The 16683-nt window shown below is 36.8% G+C and overlaps 2 protein-coding genes and 1 long non-coding RNA gene across 6 annotated transcripts in view; all 3 read left to right on the forward strand.

Moving 5' to 3' along the window:
- LOC309659071 overlaps positions 1–16683 on the forward strand; it is a 128705-nt gene that overhangs the window by 35224 nt on the left and 76798 nt on the right. The gene's annotated exons all lie outside the window — the stretch shown is intronic.
- Positions 1–16683, forward strand: part of DHFR (dihydrofolate reductase) — a 28534-nt gene that overhangs the window by 10245 nt on the left and 1606 nt on the right. For 3 of the 4 annotated variants that reach the window (XM_082458297.1, XM_082458299.1, XM_082458298.1), the window contains 2 exons: positions 379–505; positions 9185–9300. In XM_082458297.1, coding sequence (XP_082314423.1) covers positions 379–505; positions 9185–9300 — 243 coding nt within the window. The remainder of the gene's footprint in view (positions 1–378; positions 506–9184; positions 9301–16683) is intronic. The other variant, XM_082458300.1, reaches the window with a different exon arrangement.
- Positions 513–16683, forward strand: part of ANKRD34B (ankyrin repeat domain 34B) — a 77394-nt gene continuing 61223 nt past the window's right edge. The window contains exon 1 of the mRNA XM_082458130.1: positions 513–4356. The gene's annotated coding sequence lies outside the window, so the exon portion shown is untranslated. The remainder of the gene's footprint in view (positions 4357–16683) is intronic.

Consider the following 16683-nt stretch of genomic DNA (forward strand, 5'->3'; position numbering starts at 1 on the left):
AACAAATATATGCACCTATGTAACCCCATATCAAAGATATAGGACATTACTGTCACTCCCAGAAAGCTGCCTCAGGCCCCTTCCCAGTGAATCTTTACCCCATCCCTCCGGAAACAACTACTGTTGTGATTTTTTTTCCACCACAGATATCATGCAGTATCACAAGTGGTTCTGTTTTTGATTCATTGTAGACCATACATACACAAATGTGGGTTGAATTTATTGGCCATGGGCCATACTGATGTTAAATGCTTTTTATTGAAAGGTTTCATATTTATGATGATTTTAATTTTATAATTACTGCCTCCTAGTCAGATTATTTGACTAGTATGAATGGGGTTTATAGAAATTATGTGTAATTCTTTCTTGTAATCTCAGGGAACCTCCACAGGGAGCTCATTTTCTTGCCAAAAGTCTGGATGGTGCCTTAAAACTTATTGAACAACCAGAATTAACAAATACAGTGGACATGGTCTGGATAGTGGGAGGCAGTTCTGTTTATAAGGTAAGTAACGTTATCTGTGACTATAAGGAAATAGTCTACCCTCTTTCTTTCAGCTTCCCTGCCATCTCAACTTTAAAAAATTAAGCCATGAGCAAAGGAAGCACATTATTTCTCCTGGAAGTTAGACATATTGCCAATTTGCACTATTCATTTTTTGATACTATCATACAAACTAAATGAAAATTTTAAAGTAAGTTTTTAGGTCTGTACCAGTCTATTTTCAATTCAAAATAGTTGATGTTTCCAATTTTAAAAACATTCTAAATCCTTCCTGAGAATTGTACTTGCACTGCATTGTCTTCTCCTCCCTGGATGTGCCTAGATACATTAAGCTATCGTCTTTTCCTCAAGGATAAATATTATGTCCCTTACTGAGGAAAGGCTGTGGCTGTCCGTTGAGATACACTGACTAGATGTATGTGAACTTGTTCAAAGCACAAGACTTTCCCTCAACAATTTTCATATAAAGTGAGGGTAGGGGGAAAGTGTTACATGATTTCGTATCATAAGGGAAGACGCTGTGTTAAATAGAAAATATTCCTTTTTCTTGATACCAGATGACTTCCAGCTTTAAAAATTTTTGAGGATAATAAATAGAATATTATAACTCTTTTATAACACTGAGGAAAGATTACATTTATGGAGAGGAAAAATCAGCCCCTACCCTTTGTGGCTTGTCGTAATATATGAACACTGAAATTATTTTGGAAAGAAGTATACCAGGATCCTAGGTGGCATTATTAAAACTCTGTTTCTTGGGTTCCTGTTTCTACAATCTTTAACGTTCTCCATTTGTAATAGGGGGAAAATGGACATTTTCCTTTGATCTTTTCAGCCAAAAATGAATTTCTAAGAAAATAAGTTGTTTATTTTGCTGAGTGCCAATCACATTTTGAATGATTCAATACCATAGTCACTTGAAAATGTATTCTTTAAACAATATAAATACTTAAATACAGTTATATAATTTAATATATCTGTACTTATATAAATAATAAAGTAGAATCTGTAGGTTTTTGCATTATCCGCCTCACATCACACTGACTTACAGAACATTCGGGACTACCAGCCTGTTTTTGTAAATAAGGTTTCAATGGAACACAACCATGCCCATTGGTTTAGTGTTGTTTATGGCTGCTTTTGCCTACAAAGGTAAGAAACCATATGGCCCACAAAGCCTAAAATGTTTACCATCTGACCCTGTACAGAAAAGGTGGGCCAGGATTATTTGGCCTGAGGCAACCCAGCACTGGAGCCTACAGGCCCTTTGGTGGGGCTAATGGCGGACTCTGGGAGGGCTCACACCAAGGAGTACTTCCCAGAACTTCTGCTGCCAGTGTCCTTGTCCCCGTGATGAGCCCCAGCCGCCCTCCGCCTCTGCAGGAGCACTCCAACACTAGTAGCCGTGTGGCTGACAGGGTCTTCGTGCTCCGGCCGGGAGTCAGGCCTGAGTCTCTGAGGTGGGAGAGCCAAGATCGACATTGGTCTACCAGAGACCTCCCAGCCCCATGTAATATCAAATGGCGATAGCTCTCCCAGAGATCTCCATCTCAACACTAAGACTCAGCTCCACTCAACAACCAACAAGCTACAGTGCAGGACACCCTATGCCAAACAACTAGCAAGACAGGAACACAACACCACCCATTAGCAGAGAGGCTGCCTAAAATCATAATAAGTGCACAGACACCACAAAACACACCACTGGACGTGGTCCTGCCCACTTGAAAGACAAGATCCAGCCTCATCCACCAGAACACAGGCACCAGTCCCCTCCACCAGGAAGCCTACACAACCCACTGAACCAACCTTACCCACTGGGGGCAGACACCAAAAACACTGGGAACTATAAGCCTGCAGCCTGCGAAAAGGAGACCCCAAACACAGTAAGTTAAGCAAAATGAGAAGACAGAGAAACACACAGCAGATGAAGAACCAAGGTAAAAACCCACCAGACCAAACAAATGAAGAGGAAATAGGTAGTCTACCTGAAAAAGAATTCAGAGTAATGACAGTAAAGATGATCCAAAATCTTGGAAATAGAATGGAAAAAATACAGAAAACGTTTAACAAGGACCTAGAAGAATTAAAGACCAAACAAATAATGATGAACAACACAATAATTGAAATTAAAAATTCTCTAGAAGGAATCAATAGCAGAATAACTGAGCAGAAGAACAGATAAATGACCTCGAAGATAAAGTAGTGGAAATAACTATCTCAGAGCAGAATAAAGAAAAAAGAATGAAAAGAATTGACAGTCTCACAGACCTCTGGGACAACATTAAATGCACCAACATTCAAATTATAGGGGTCCCAGAAGAATAAGAGAAAAAGAAAGTGTCTGAGAAAATATCTGAAGAGATTATAGCTGAAAACTTCCCTAACATGGGAAAGGAAATAGTCTATCAAGTCCAGGAAGTGCAGAGAGTCCCATACAAGATAAATCCAAGGAGAAACATGCCAAGACACATATTAATCAAACTATCAAAAATTAAATACAAAGAAAAAATATTAAAAGCAGCAAGGGAAAAGCAACAAATAACATACAAGGGAATCCCCGTAAGGTTGCTGATCTTTCAGCAGGAACTGCAAGCCAGAAGGGAGTGGCAGGACATATTTAAAGTGATGAAAGGGAAAAACCTACAACCAAGATTACTCTACCCAGCAAGGATCTCATTCAGATTCAAAACCTTTCAAAAAGGAGAAATTAAAACCTTTACAGACGAGCAAAAGTTAAGAGAATTCAGCACCACCAAACCATCTTTACAACAAATGCTAAAGGAACTTCTCTAGGCAGGAAACACAAGAGAAGGAAAAGACCTACAAAAACAAACCCAAAACAGTTAAGTAAATGGTAATAGGAACATACATATCAACAACTACCTTAAATGTAAATGGATTAAATGCTCCAACCAAAAGACAGACTGGCTGAATAGAAGCAAAAACAAGACCTGTATATATGCTGTCTACAAGAGACCCACTTCAGAGCTAGGGACACATACAGAATGATAGTGAGGGGATGGAAAAAGATATTACATGCAAATGGAAATCAAAAGAAGGCTGGAGTAGCAATTCTCATATCAGATAAAATAGACTTTAAAATAAAGACTATTAAAGAGACAAAGAAGGACACTACATAATGATCAAGGGATCAATCAATGAAGAAGTTATAACAATTTTAAATATTTATGCACCCAACATACGAGCACCTCAATATATAAGGCAAATGCTAACAGCCATAAAAGGGGAAATCGACAGTAACACAGTAACAGTAGGGGACTTTAACACCCCACTTTCACCAATGGACAGATCATCCAAAATGAAAATAAACAAGGAAACACAAGCTTTAAGTGATACATTAAACAAGATGGACTTAATTGATATTTATAGGACATTTCATGCAAAAACAACAGAATACACTTTCTTCTCAAGTGCTCATGGAACATTCTCCAGATAAGATCATATCTTGGGTCACAAATCAAGCCTTGGTAAATTTAAGAAAATTGCAACTGTATCAAGTATCTTTTCCAATGACAACAGTATGAGACTAGATATCAATTACAGGAAAAAATCTGTAAAAAATACAAATACTTGGAGGCTAAACAATACACTACTAAATAACCAAAAGATCACGGAAGAAATCAAAGAGGAAATCAAAAAATACCTAGAAACAAATGACAATGAAAACACGATGACCCAAAACCTATGGGATGCAGCAAAAGCAGTTCTAAGAGGGTAGTTTACTGCAATACATTTCTACCTCAAGAAACAAGAAACATCTCAAATAAACAACCTAACCTTACACATAAAGCAATTGGAGAAAGAAAAACAAAAAAAACCCCCCGAAAGTTAGCAGAAGGAAAGAAATCATAAAGAGCAGATCAGAAATAAATGAAGGGCTTCCTTGGTGGCGCAGTGGTTGAGAATCTGCCTGCCAAGGCAGGGGACACGGGTTCGAGCCCTGGTCTGGGAAGATCCCATGTGCCGCGGAGCAGCTGGGCCCGTGAGCCACAATTACTGAGCCTGCACGTCTGGAGCCTGTGCTCCACAACAAGAGAGGCTGTGATAGTGAGAGGCCCGCGCACCGCGATGAAGAGTGGCCCCCGCTCGCCACAACTAGAGAAAGCCCTCGCACAGAAATGAAGAGCCAACACAGCCATAAATAAATAAATAAACAAATATTAAAAAAAAAAAAAGACTACATTCTTTAAAAAAAAAAGAAATAAATGAAAAAGAAATGAAGGAAACGATAGCAAAGATCAATAAAACTAAAAGCTGGTTCTTTGAGAAGATAAACAAAATTGATAAACCATTAGCCAGACTTATCAAGAAAAAAAGGGAGAAGACTCAAATCAACAGAATTAGAAATGAAAAAGGAGAAGTAACAACGGACACTGCAGAAATGCAGAGGATCATGAGAGATTACTACAAGCAACTATATGCCAATAAAATGGCCAACCTGGAAGAAATGGACAAATTCTTAGAAAAGTGCAACCTTCCAAGACTGAACCAGGAAGAAATAGAAAATATAAACAGACCAATCACAAGCACTGAAATTGAGACTGTGATTAAAAATCTTCCAACAAACAAAAGCCCAGAACCAGATGGCTTCACAGGTGAATTCTATCAAACATTTAGAGAAGAGCTAACACCTATCCTTCTCAAACTCTTCCAAAATATAGCAGAGGGAGGAGCACTCCCAAACTCATTCTATGAGGCCACCATCACTCTGATACCAAAACCAGACAAAGATGTCACAAAGAAAGAAAACTACAGGCCAATATCACTGATGAACATAGATGCAAAAATCCTCAACAAAATACTAGCAAACAGAATCCAACAGCACATTAAAAGGATCATACACCATGGTCAAGTGGAGTTTATACAAGGAATGCAAGGATTCTTCAATATACACAAATCAATCAATGTGATAAACCATATTAACTAACTGAAGGAGAAAAACCATATGATCATCTCAACAGACGCAGAAAAAGCTTTTGACAAAATTCAACACCCATTTATGATAAAATAACCCTCCAGAAAATAGGCATCGAGGGAACTTACCTCAACATAATAAAGGCCATATATGACAGACCCACAGCCAACATCGTTCTCAATGGTGAAAAACTGAAACCATTTCCTCTAAGACCAGGAACAAGACAAGGTTGCCCACTCTCACCACTATTATTCAACATAGTTTTGGAAGTTTTGGCCACAGCAATCAGAGAAGAAAAAGAAATGAAAGGAATCCAAATCGGAAAAGAAATAAAACTGTCACTGTTTGCAGATGATATGATACTATACATAGAGAATCCTAAAGATGCTGCCAGAAAACTACTAGAGCTAATCAATGAATCTAGTAAACTAGCAGGATACAAAATTAATGTACAGAAATCTCTTGCATTCCTATACACCAATGATGAAAAATCTGAAAGAAAAATTAAGGAAACACTGCCATTTACCATTGCAACAAAAAGAATAAAATACTTAGGAATAAACCTACCTAAGGAGACAAAAAACCTGTATGCAGAAAACTATAAGGTGCTGATGAAAGAAATTAAAGACGATACAAACAGATGGAGAGATATACCATGCTCTTGGACTGGAAGAATCAACACTGTGAAAATGACTGTACTACCCAAAGCAATCTACAGATTCAGTGCAATCCCTATCAAACTACCACTGGCATTTTTCACAGAACTAGAACAAAAAATTTCACAATTTTATGGAAACACAAAAGACCCCCGAATAACCAAAGCAATCTTGAGAAAGAAAAACAGAGCTGGAGGAATCAGGCTCCCTGACTTCAGACTATACTACAGAGCTACAGTAATCAAGACAGTATGGTACTGGCACAAAAACAGAAATATAGATCAATGGAACAGGATAGAAAGCCCAGCAATAAACCCACACACATATGGCCACCTTATCTTTGATAAAGGAGGCAAGAATATACAGTGGAGAAAAGACAGTGTCTTCAATAAGTGGTGCTGGGAAAACTGGACAGCTACATATAAAAGAATGAAATTAGAGCACTCCCTAACACCATACACAAAAATAAACTCAAACTGGATTAAAGACCTAAATGTAAGGCCAGACACTATAAAATTCTTAGAGGAAAACATAGGCAGAACACTCTATGACATAAATCACAGCAAGACCCTTTTTGACCCACCTCCTAGAGAAATGGAAATAAAAAGAAAAATAAACAAATGGGACCTAATGAAACTTAAAAGCTTTGCACAGCAAAGGAAACCATAGGGCTTCCCTGGTGGCGCAGTGGTTGAGAATCTGCCTTCCAATGCAGGGGACACGGGTTCGAGCCCTGGTCTGGGAAGATCCCACATGCCACAGAGCAACTGGGCCCATGAGCCACAATTACTGAGCCTGCGCATCTGGAGCCTGTGCTCCGCAACAAGAGAGGCCGTGATAGTGAGAGGCCCGCGCACCGCGATGAAGAGTGGCCCCCGCTTGCCACAGCTAGAGAAAGCCCTCACACAGAAACGAAGACCCAACACAGCCATAAATTAATTAATTAATTAATTTAAAAAAAAAAAAAAGGAAACCATAAACAAGACGAAAAGACAACCCCCAGAATGGGAGAAAATATTTGCAAATGAAGCAACTGACAAAGGATTAATCTCCAAAATAAAAAAGCAGCCCATGCAGCTCAATATCAAAAAAGCAAACAACTCAGTCCAAAAATGGGCAGAAGACCTAAATAGACATTTCTCCAAAGAAGATATACAGATTGTGAACAAACACATGAAAGGATGCTCAACATCACTAATCATTAGAGAAATGCAAATCAAAACTACAGTGAGGTATCACCTCACACCAGTCAGAATGGCCATCATCAAAAAATCTACAAACAATAAATGCTGGAGAAGGTATGGCGAAAATGGAACCCTCTTGCACTATTGGTGGGAATGTAAATTGATACAGCCACTATGGAGAACAGTATGGAGGTTCCTTAAAAAAACTAAAAATAGAACTACGATATGACCCAGCAATCCTACTACTGGGCATAGACCCTGAGAAAACCATAATTCAAAAGGAGTCATGTACCACAATGTTCATTGCAGCTCTATTTACAATAGCCAGGACATGGAAGCAACCTAGGTGTCCATCAACAGATGAATGGATAAAGAAGATGTGGCACGTGTATACATTGGAATATTACTCAACCATAAAAAGAAACGAAATTGAGTTATTTGTAGTGAGGTGGATGGACTCAGTGACTGTCATACAGAGTGACGTAAGTCAGAAAGAGAAAAACAAATACCATATGCTAACACATATATATGGAATTGAAAAAAAAAAAAAAAAACGGTTCTTAAGAACCATGGGGCAGGACAGGAATAAAGACGCAGACGTAGAGAATGGACTTGAGGACACGGGGAGGGGAAAGGGTAAACTGGGATGAAGTGAGAGAGTGGAATGGACATATATACACTACCAAATGTAAAATAGATAGCTAGTGGGAAGCAGCCACATAGCACAGGGAGATCAGCTGGGTGCTTTGTGTCCACCTAGAGCGGTGGGATAGGGAGGGTGAGAGGAAGATGCAAGAGGGAGGAGATACGGGGGTATATATATGTATAGCTAATTCACTTTGTTATACAGCAGAAACTAACACACCATTGTAAAGCAATTATACTCCAATAAAGATGTTAAAAAAAGAAAAAGAAAGAAAAGTTGGGCCATATATCATTAACTTTGATACAGATCTTCTTTGATACAGATCTTTACTAATCTGTGATTAGTCCCTTCAATTTTTCTAATTTTTGGTACAGTAAGAATTGGTAGGATACTGATTTGATTGGGGCAAGAGAATAAATGATTTAATGTAAGCCATAGTATTGAAAATAAAAAGTAAAATTTGTTCTATGCCCTTTGTATGGAATTTTAAGGATTACACACAGTTGAATTTATATGTGTATGTGTTTTTGTTTTGTTTCAAAAGCTATTTCAAAATCAAGAGTTATTGCTTTCTTAGAGTTGCAGTTGGGACTCCTGACTTTGTATTAGAATTTTAAGATATTTGTTCCAGGGCAGTTTTTTTTCTGTATAAACTATCAATAGTACTATAGGCAGTAATAGAAAAGTCATTAACAATATAATGCCAAATGCAATCATTAGCAACAAGAGACAGAATAAATTACCTACTAGCATTGTAACTATCTGCTGAGAAATTGAGGCATTAAATTTTATGTATATGTACTAAGTATGCCCTTGGGATTTTCATTAGTCAAGGTCTCATGAATTTACTATCCTATCCATATATACATATGTAAATTTTTTCTGTGGAGGGTAACTAGATAATTTGGGGTTTTTAATTCTTAAACAACAACCAAAGATAAAAGACAAAATTGAATGCTTAAAATGAAAAAAAGAGTTCATGTAAGCAAACTAGAGCCCAGAGTATGTTTGAACTCACCCTTGTAATTATTGATAAATGATTAGGGCCATTCCCAACTAAGTCATACTTCACAGGGTCCCAAACTAAAGAATAGGATAATTAAATAGCATGCTTTGGAGGTAACAAGATATGTAGCATGTCTCTAATATCTAGTACAAACTTCAGTATATGTAATTAAAGCAAAAATATTAGAGTTTCTTTAACTTTTGACACAGATAAATAACGAAATTGATGCCTTTTGTTTTATTTCAAAGGAAGCCATGAAGAAGCCAGGCCATATTAGACTATTTGTGACAAGGATCATGCAGGAATTTGAAAGTGACACATTTTTTCCAGAAATTGATTTGGAAAAATATAAACTTATCCCAGAGTAAGTAAAATGTTATTAATTAGTCTGAAGCACCTTTGGCTTTCCTGCTTAAGAATTATAGAAAAGAGAATGTCTCTTCAGATTGAATTCGAAGTAGCAGTGTGTTTTATAGACAAAAACTATAGGAATTTTTGGATATCTGCTTTAACAGACTTGGGAATGTTCAGGTTTTAATGACTTCACTGAAATCTAGAGAATAGGCATTAGTTCATTCTGTAAGATCAGTGCTTATCTAGCATCAGACTTTGTCTTAGGCATTGGGGATACAGTGTTTACCAAGACAGATGATGTCACTATTCTCCAGGAGATTACATCGTTTATAGTAGAGGAGGACGGTGGCAAATAATAGATAAACATCCAAAGAGTTGCTGTGTGGTAAATTGAAATACTGTGATGTGGTAGATACTGTGTAGTCTGAGAAGTCCTCTCTGAAGAGTGATGTCTACACCAGATCTAAATGGCAAGAAGCCAGCCACACAAAGGGCTGAGGAGAGCATTCCAGAAACCAGAAGTAGCTAGCGCAGAGACCTGAGGGCAGAAAGAAGCCTGGCGTGTTCCCTGAACCTGACAGCCATGGTGGGCATTGTGAGCGAGGGGGAGACCAAGAGGGATCAGACCCAGGACAGGTTTAGAGGGTTCTGAATAGAGAGTGACACTCTTCTCTTTATGGGCAATGGGCTGGAGGGGACAAGAGTGAAGCAGGGAGATCAGTTACAGTAGTTCAGGTGAAAGATGAAGGAACTAACTTAGTGGTGGAGGTGGAAGAAGATGTTACACTTGATTTACTCTGTAGTTTACTTTGATTTTAGCATGAAACTGTCTGCTTTTGAAAACATTTTAGTTTAAAAGTGCTTTTCAGCTGTTGGCTGTGCAGAGTAGAAGATTAATTATATCGACACTTTTAGACTAGCTCTTAACACATTCTTTCAAACACTCTCAGTTGAAAACAGTCATTCTTTGAGTGCAAGTTTGATTTTGGAAATACCTCCTAAAAGCAGCATTCAGAGCCAAGTCTGAATAAATGGATGGCCAAACTTTAGAATAAAGTATATTACTTTACAGAGTAATATAGGTAATGGTCTCAAATCAAATGAAGTTTGTGACTGATTTTCTTGGGCTCTTAACTAGGTCTAAAGAAAACTGGAAATTCTAAGAACTCTAAAAAGTTTCTAAACAGCTAAAGTACAGGCTTTTGCTTATAGTCTTCAAAGATGACTACTTAGAAAAATCACATTGATTTCATATATATATATATTTTTTTTTTTTAATCAGCTGTGTTTCTTTGTCCCACCTTATTTTCTCTTGTACTGCTTAGATTGCTGATTCTCACATTATGTGGATATTGATCTCTGCTATCCCTCATTTCTTACCTTTTTTTTTCGCTACTAACAAAAAGAATAGATTACTGTGTGAATCAGCTTCATATTAAATACCTTTGTAAACCCTGTCACTCTCGATTAGACCTCTTTCCAAAGTTATGACCCTTCAAGATCCTTGATAACTTAAAACAAATACAATTCTGGCTCTTTGAATCTTAGAAAAGAAAATATTAACATCTCCTGAGAAATGATTCACACATCTCAACATTCACCCATTCGAAGTATATAATTCAATGGTTTTAGTATATTCAGAGTTGTGCAGCCATCACCACAATCTTAAGTTCAGAACATTTTCACCATCCAAAAAGAACCCCTGTACACATTAGCAGTCACTCTCCATTCCCTTCCCCTGCTGGCTCTAGGAACCACTAAATCTATTTTCTATCTCTATAGATATGCCTATTCTGGATATTTCATGTTAACAGAATCATATAATATGAAGTCCTTCCTGGAATTGGCTTCTTTCATGGAATTGGCTTCTTTCACTTAGCATACTGTTTTCAAGGTCATCCATGTTGTAATATGTATCAGTACTTCATGCCAAAAAGAATTCCATTGTATAGATTTACTACATTTTATTTATCCATTCACCAATTAGTAGACATTTGATTTATTTCCACTTTTTGGTTAATGTAATGCTGTTTTGAACATTCATGTACAAGTTTTTGTGGGGATGTATATTTTCATTCCTCTTGGGTATAATCTGGGAGAAGAATCACTGGGTCATATAGTTTAACATTTTGAGGAACTGCTGAACTTTTGATAACGTGACTGTACCATTTTACAGTCCCACAAGCAACATATGAAGGTTCCAGTTTCTCTATATCCTTGCCAACACTTGTTATTGTCTGCCTTTTTGGTTATAGCTATCCTAGTAGGGATGAGGTGGTATCTCATTGTGGCTTTGATTTGCATTTCCCTAATGACTAATGATGTTGAATATCTTTTCAGGTGCTTATTGGAGATTTATATACTGTATCTTGTTTGGAAAAATATCAATTCACATCCTTTGCCCATTTTTAAAATTTGGTTATTTATCTTTCTATTACTGAGTTTTAAGAGTTCTTTGAATATTCTGGATACAAGTCCTTTATCAGATATATGAGTTGAAAATATTTTCTCCTATTATCTGAATTGTCTTTTCACTTTCCTAATTGACTTTCACTTTTCCTAATCATTTGCCGCACAAAGGTTTTTAATTTTTATGTAGTCCAATTTTTCTATTTTTTTCTTTTGTCAATTGTCCTTTTGGTTTCATACCTAAGAAACCATTACCTAATCCAAGCTCACAGAGATTTTTTCCTGTGTTTTCTTCTAAGAGTTTTATAGTTTTAACTCTTAATTTAAGTCTATGATCTGTTTGAGTTAATTTATATATGCTATAAGGAAGAGGTCCAAGTTCATTCTTTGGTAAGCAGCACACCAGTTGTCCTAGCACTATTTGTTGAAAAGACTATTCTTTTCCCCGACTGAATTGTCTTAGCACGTCTGTGGAAAATCTGTTGACTATAAATGTGAGGGTTTATTTCTGGACACTCGGTTCTATTCCACTGATCTACATGTGTATCTTTATGCCAGAACCACACTGTCTTGATTACTGCAGCCGTGTAATAACTTTTGCGATCAGGAAGTACTAGTCTTCCAACTTTGTTGTTCTTTGTTGTTTTGACTACTCTATGTTCCTTGCATTTCCACATGAATTTTATGATCAGCTTGTCAATTTCTGCCAAAAAGCAAGCTAGGATTCTGATAGAGATTGCACTGTATCTGTAGATTACTTTGGAGAGTATTGCCATCACATCAGTATTAACTGCCAAATCATGAACATTTGATGTCTTTTCAACTTATTTGGATCTTCCTTAATTTCTTTCAGCAATGTTTTGTAGCTTTCAGTGTACAAACCTTGCACTTCATTGTTAAATTTATTCTTAAATATTTTGTTCTTTTTGATACTATTGTAAATCAAATTGTTTCTTAATTTTATTTTCAGATTGTTCATTGCTAATATATAGAAATACAATAGATTTTTGTTTATTGAGCTTGTATCCTGCAACCTCACTGAACTCATTTATTCTGATTGTAAATGGATTCCTTCAGATTTTCTAGATACCGAATATATCATTTGCAAATAGAGATAGTTTTACTTCTTCCTTTCTAATCTGGATGCTTTTTATTTCTTTTTCTTGCCTAATTGTCCTGGCTAGAACCTCCAGTATGATGTTCAATAGAAATGGCAAGAGCAGACATCCTTGTCTTGTTCCTGATCTTAGAGAGAAAGCATCCATTAAATACGATGTTAGCTGTGGGTCTTTCATACATGCCCTTTATCACACTGAGGAAGAGCTCTTCTATTTCTAATTCATTGAGTGTTTTTATCATGAAGGGATATTGGGTTTTGTCAAATACTTTTTTTTGAGTCTTTTGAGATAATCATGTGGTTTTTGTCGTTAATAAGACAAAATATATAATAAATACTTAGTACGCTATCAATATGGTATATTACATCAGTTGATTTTTCTGTTAAACCCATCTGGCATTTTTGAGATAAACCCCACTTGGTAGTAATGTATAATCCTTTTTATATGTTGCTGAATTCCATTTGCTGATATTTTGTTGAGGATTTTTACATTTATATTCATAAGGATATCGGTATATTGGTCCGTAGGTTTTTTTTGGTAACGTCTTCATCTAGTTTTGCTATCAGGATAGTGCTAGCCTCACAGAATGAGTTGGGAAGTGTTCTCTCCTCTTCTACATTTTAGAAGAGTTTGTGAAGGACTGGTATTAATTCTTCTTTAAATGTCTGAGAAATTTTTAATGGTGAATAGACTGAGATAGGAAATTGCTATCCAAAGCCAAAATTCAAAGAAATTGCTCCAAAATGGACATTCTAAACAAGGCTATGGAAGAAAACAAAAAGTCCTTTCTTCCACTGCAGTACATCATGGTCATCTGTACTTTCAAGCCTGTAGCAACGTAGTAACAGCCTCTTTAACATGGGATGGAGGGAATCCCCTAAGGGATAAGGGAGATATGAAGTAGTATAAATCTTTCATGAAATAGAGAAAAAGGAAACCTCTGAAGCAAAGAGAATACACTTTGTCCCTGGACATCTGTAACATTGCTCAATTCTGGAGCTTTCTTTCCAAATCTCTCTACATTGGGCAACTTAGAATTGCTCCCTACTGTCCAGAAATGAGTTCTGATCATTCTTTACTCCCCTTCATTCTTTCCCCACAGCTACCCACTTTGTTTAGACTTCCATTATCCCTATCCTAGGCCTCTTGTGGTTACATAGGTTTCAGTTCAGACACAGTATCTTTTATTAACACCAAACTTCCTGGTAATAAAAGCACCAGTATAATGAAATAAAAATGAAAGAGGACTACTGTGAAGCAAGAAGAGAATAAATTAAAATGTAGATGAAGCCACAAGTGGTAGAAGTCTAAAAGCAGAATATTAACGAAGTAAGATGGTTTTACTTTGTCTCCCTTTTTTCCCAGTGGGTCATTGTCAATGCAATCATTTTTTTTGACAGCACCATGCCAGCCTGTCCATTAAGGCTCTGCCCTTATTCATCTTGCCTGGAAGAAGTCTTTCTATCTCAGACTATTTCACACTAGGCTCCAACCAAACCATCAGAGCAAAATATTTTATAGCAGCAGTTTTCCCACTTAATGAGCCCCAAACAGACTTCTCCTTCTAGTTAACAACCTTTTATGTGACCATGTAGTCAAATAGGATTAAAGACCAGAAGAGGCCTTTGAGGCAGTAATTGGCTCCAGAGCTAGGACAGATGCCCCTCACCAGTAGACACTTGAAGTAGGATTTAGATGGGCTGACGTTTCCTCTTCCGTTCCCATTATTTCTTGACTGTCCAACAGGATCCTGGCATATTTGTCCATATTATTTGTGGATCCCTCTCCTCCTGAGCCTGTGCTTCCTACAGAGTCATCATTTTTAGTTACGATTTGGTCCTTATAGATACCTGTTCCAGGAACTCTGTTTACCTCTGTTTTAGACCTTCCATCAGATCATCTCTGCATTATTCTCATGATCCTTTGTCAGTTCAGATCTTATGATTATTTGTATTCATTTGCTTCTTTAATGCTTGAAGATTCTAGAAAAGACCATCTATCTGGGTGGTTCTTAATAAATAGGTGGTATTTCCAAATCCTGTTAGACTTAAACTTGGAGTTCAAAGGTTGCTCTTAGACAGTTTGTTCTTCAGAAAAGTTTGGAATTATGATTATGAGGTAGTTATCATTATTAAAACAGACTGAATATGTGAATATTGTGGAAAGTAAAATTAATCTTAAGCAGAATTAAATTTTCGTTTCACAGAGAAAATAAACATTATTACCATGACTAGTGACCATATCTAGCCCATAGCATAGTTATTTCTAAATCATTATTATTCATGGTTTTAGAAATAGCTTTGATTTGATACTTTGCTTTTATCTTGTTAACTGACAATCTTGATACTCTTGAGAATTTTACACAACACACACAAAGGTAAATGTTACTTTTGGTGACTCATCTAAGAAAGTAAAATTGTGGTTTAAAGTTGGCCTAGTAAAATCATTTCTTTAAACAAAGAAAAAACTATATTGCTACTAAAACAGTAGAACAGAAACAGCTTAGGAAATGGTTAGTAAATAGAAACATACCTTCTTCCTCTGAAATATATTCTCCTTTTTTTTTCTTACATATTATTATGCTATTGTTATTTCATGTTTCTATTATATTTTTTTTCAAAATGGCATAATCTCTAATTGGTCAACAAAAGGTTAATTCCGATTATTACTCAACATTCTGTCGGGTATCATAAGAGATTTAAATTTGTTTTCTATGTTATCTCTGCCTACAATGAGGTTAGAAAATAGTTAGGGGGACAAAACAAACTAATATCATTAATGGGTAACATTTGTAGAGCACTTAATATATCAGGCACAGTGCTAAATTCTCTATAAGGATGAAGACTTTTCATTGATAGCTAAGTGTCACAGAGCAGAACCAGATTCAAACACAAGCCTGACTAAAGCAAGTCTTCCTGACCCCTCACCTCGAGCACAGTGGATACAGCCAGCACAAACCTACGGAAGTGCACCAAGATTAGGGTTGTGGACAAGAGTGGTCAGAACAGCCTTCAGTGGAAGACCCTGGTTTGGGGCTTTTTTTGTGGGGGGGGGTGGTGTTCAGTGAAAAATAATTTTTTTGTTGTCATAAGAACACAGCATGAGATCTACTCTCAACAAATGCTTAAGTGTTTACACTGTTGTAAACTATAGGCCCAGCGTTACACAGATCTCCAGAACTTGCTCATCTTGCTGAAACTTTATATACCCTTTGAACAGCTACTCCCTGTTTCCTCCTTCCCTCAACCCCTGTGAACTACCCTTCTACTCTCTGTTTCTATGAATTTGACCATTGTAGATTTCTCATATAAGTAGAATCATGCAGTATTTGTCCTTCTGTGACTGACTTATTCCACTTAGCATAATGTCCTCCAAGTTCATCCATGTTGCTGCATATGGCAGGACTTCCTTGTTTTTTGAAGGCTGAATAATATTCTATTGTATGTATACATATTTTCTTTATATATTCATCTGTCACTGTAGTTTCCATATCTTGGCTATTGTGGATAACGCTGCAGTAAACATGGAAGTGCAAATATCCCTTCAAGAGATAAGTGTTGGCAAGGATGTGGAGAAATTGGCACTCTTGTACATTGTTGGTAGGAATGTAAAATGATGCAGCCACTATGAAAAACAGTACGATGTTTCTTCAAAATACTAACAATAGAACTACCATATGATCCAGCAATCCCACTTCTAAGTATATACCCAAAGGAGGGCCTGGGTTTTGACTTAGAAGCTGAAGGAAACACACACCTAAGTGAGTGTTAGGGAGTAGAAAAGATCAGATAAACAGTGATTCCAGTAAAGGATATGAAATAAGCCACACAGTGGGGAATTAGAGCAGTGTGGTGTCCACTGATTAA

The sequence above is a fragment of the Balaenoptera physalus genome (genome assembly GCF_965194825.1).
Source record: "Balaenoptera physalus genome assembly, chromosome: 3".
Lineage (NCBI taxonomy): Eukaryota > Metazoa > Chordata > Mammalia > Artiodactyla > Balaenopteridae > Balaenoptera > Balaenoptera physalus.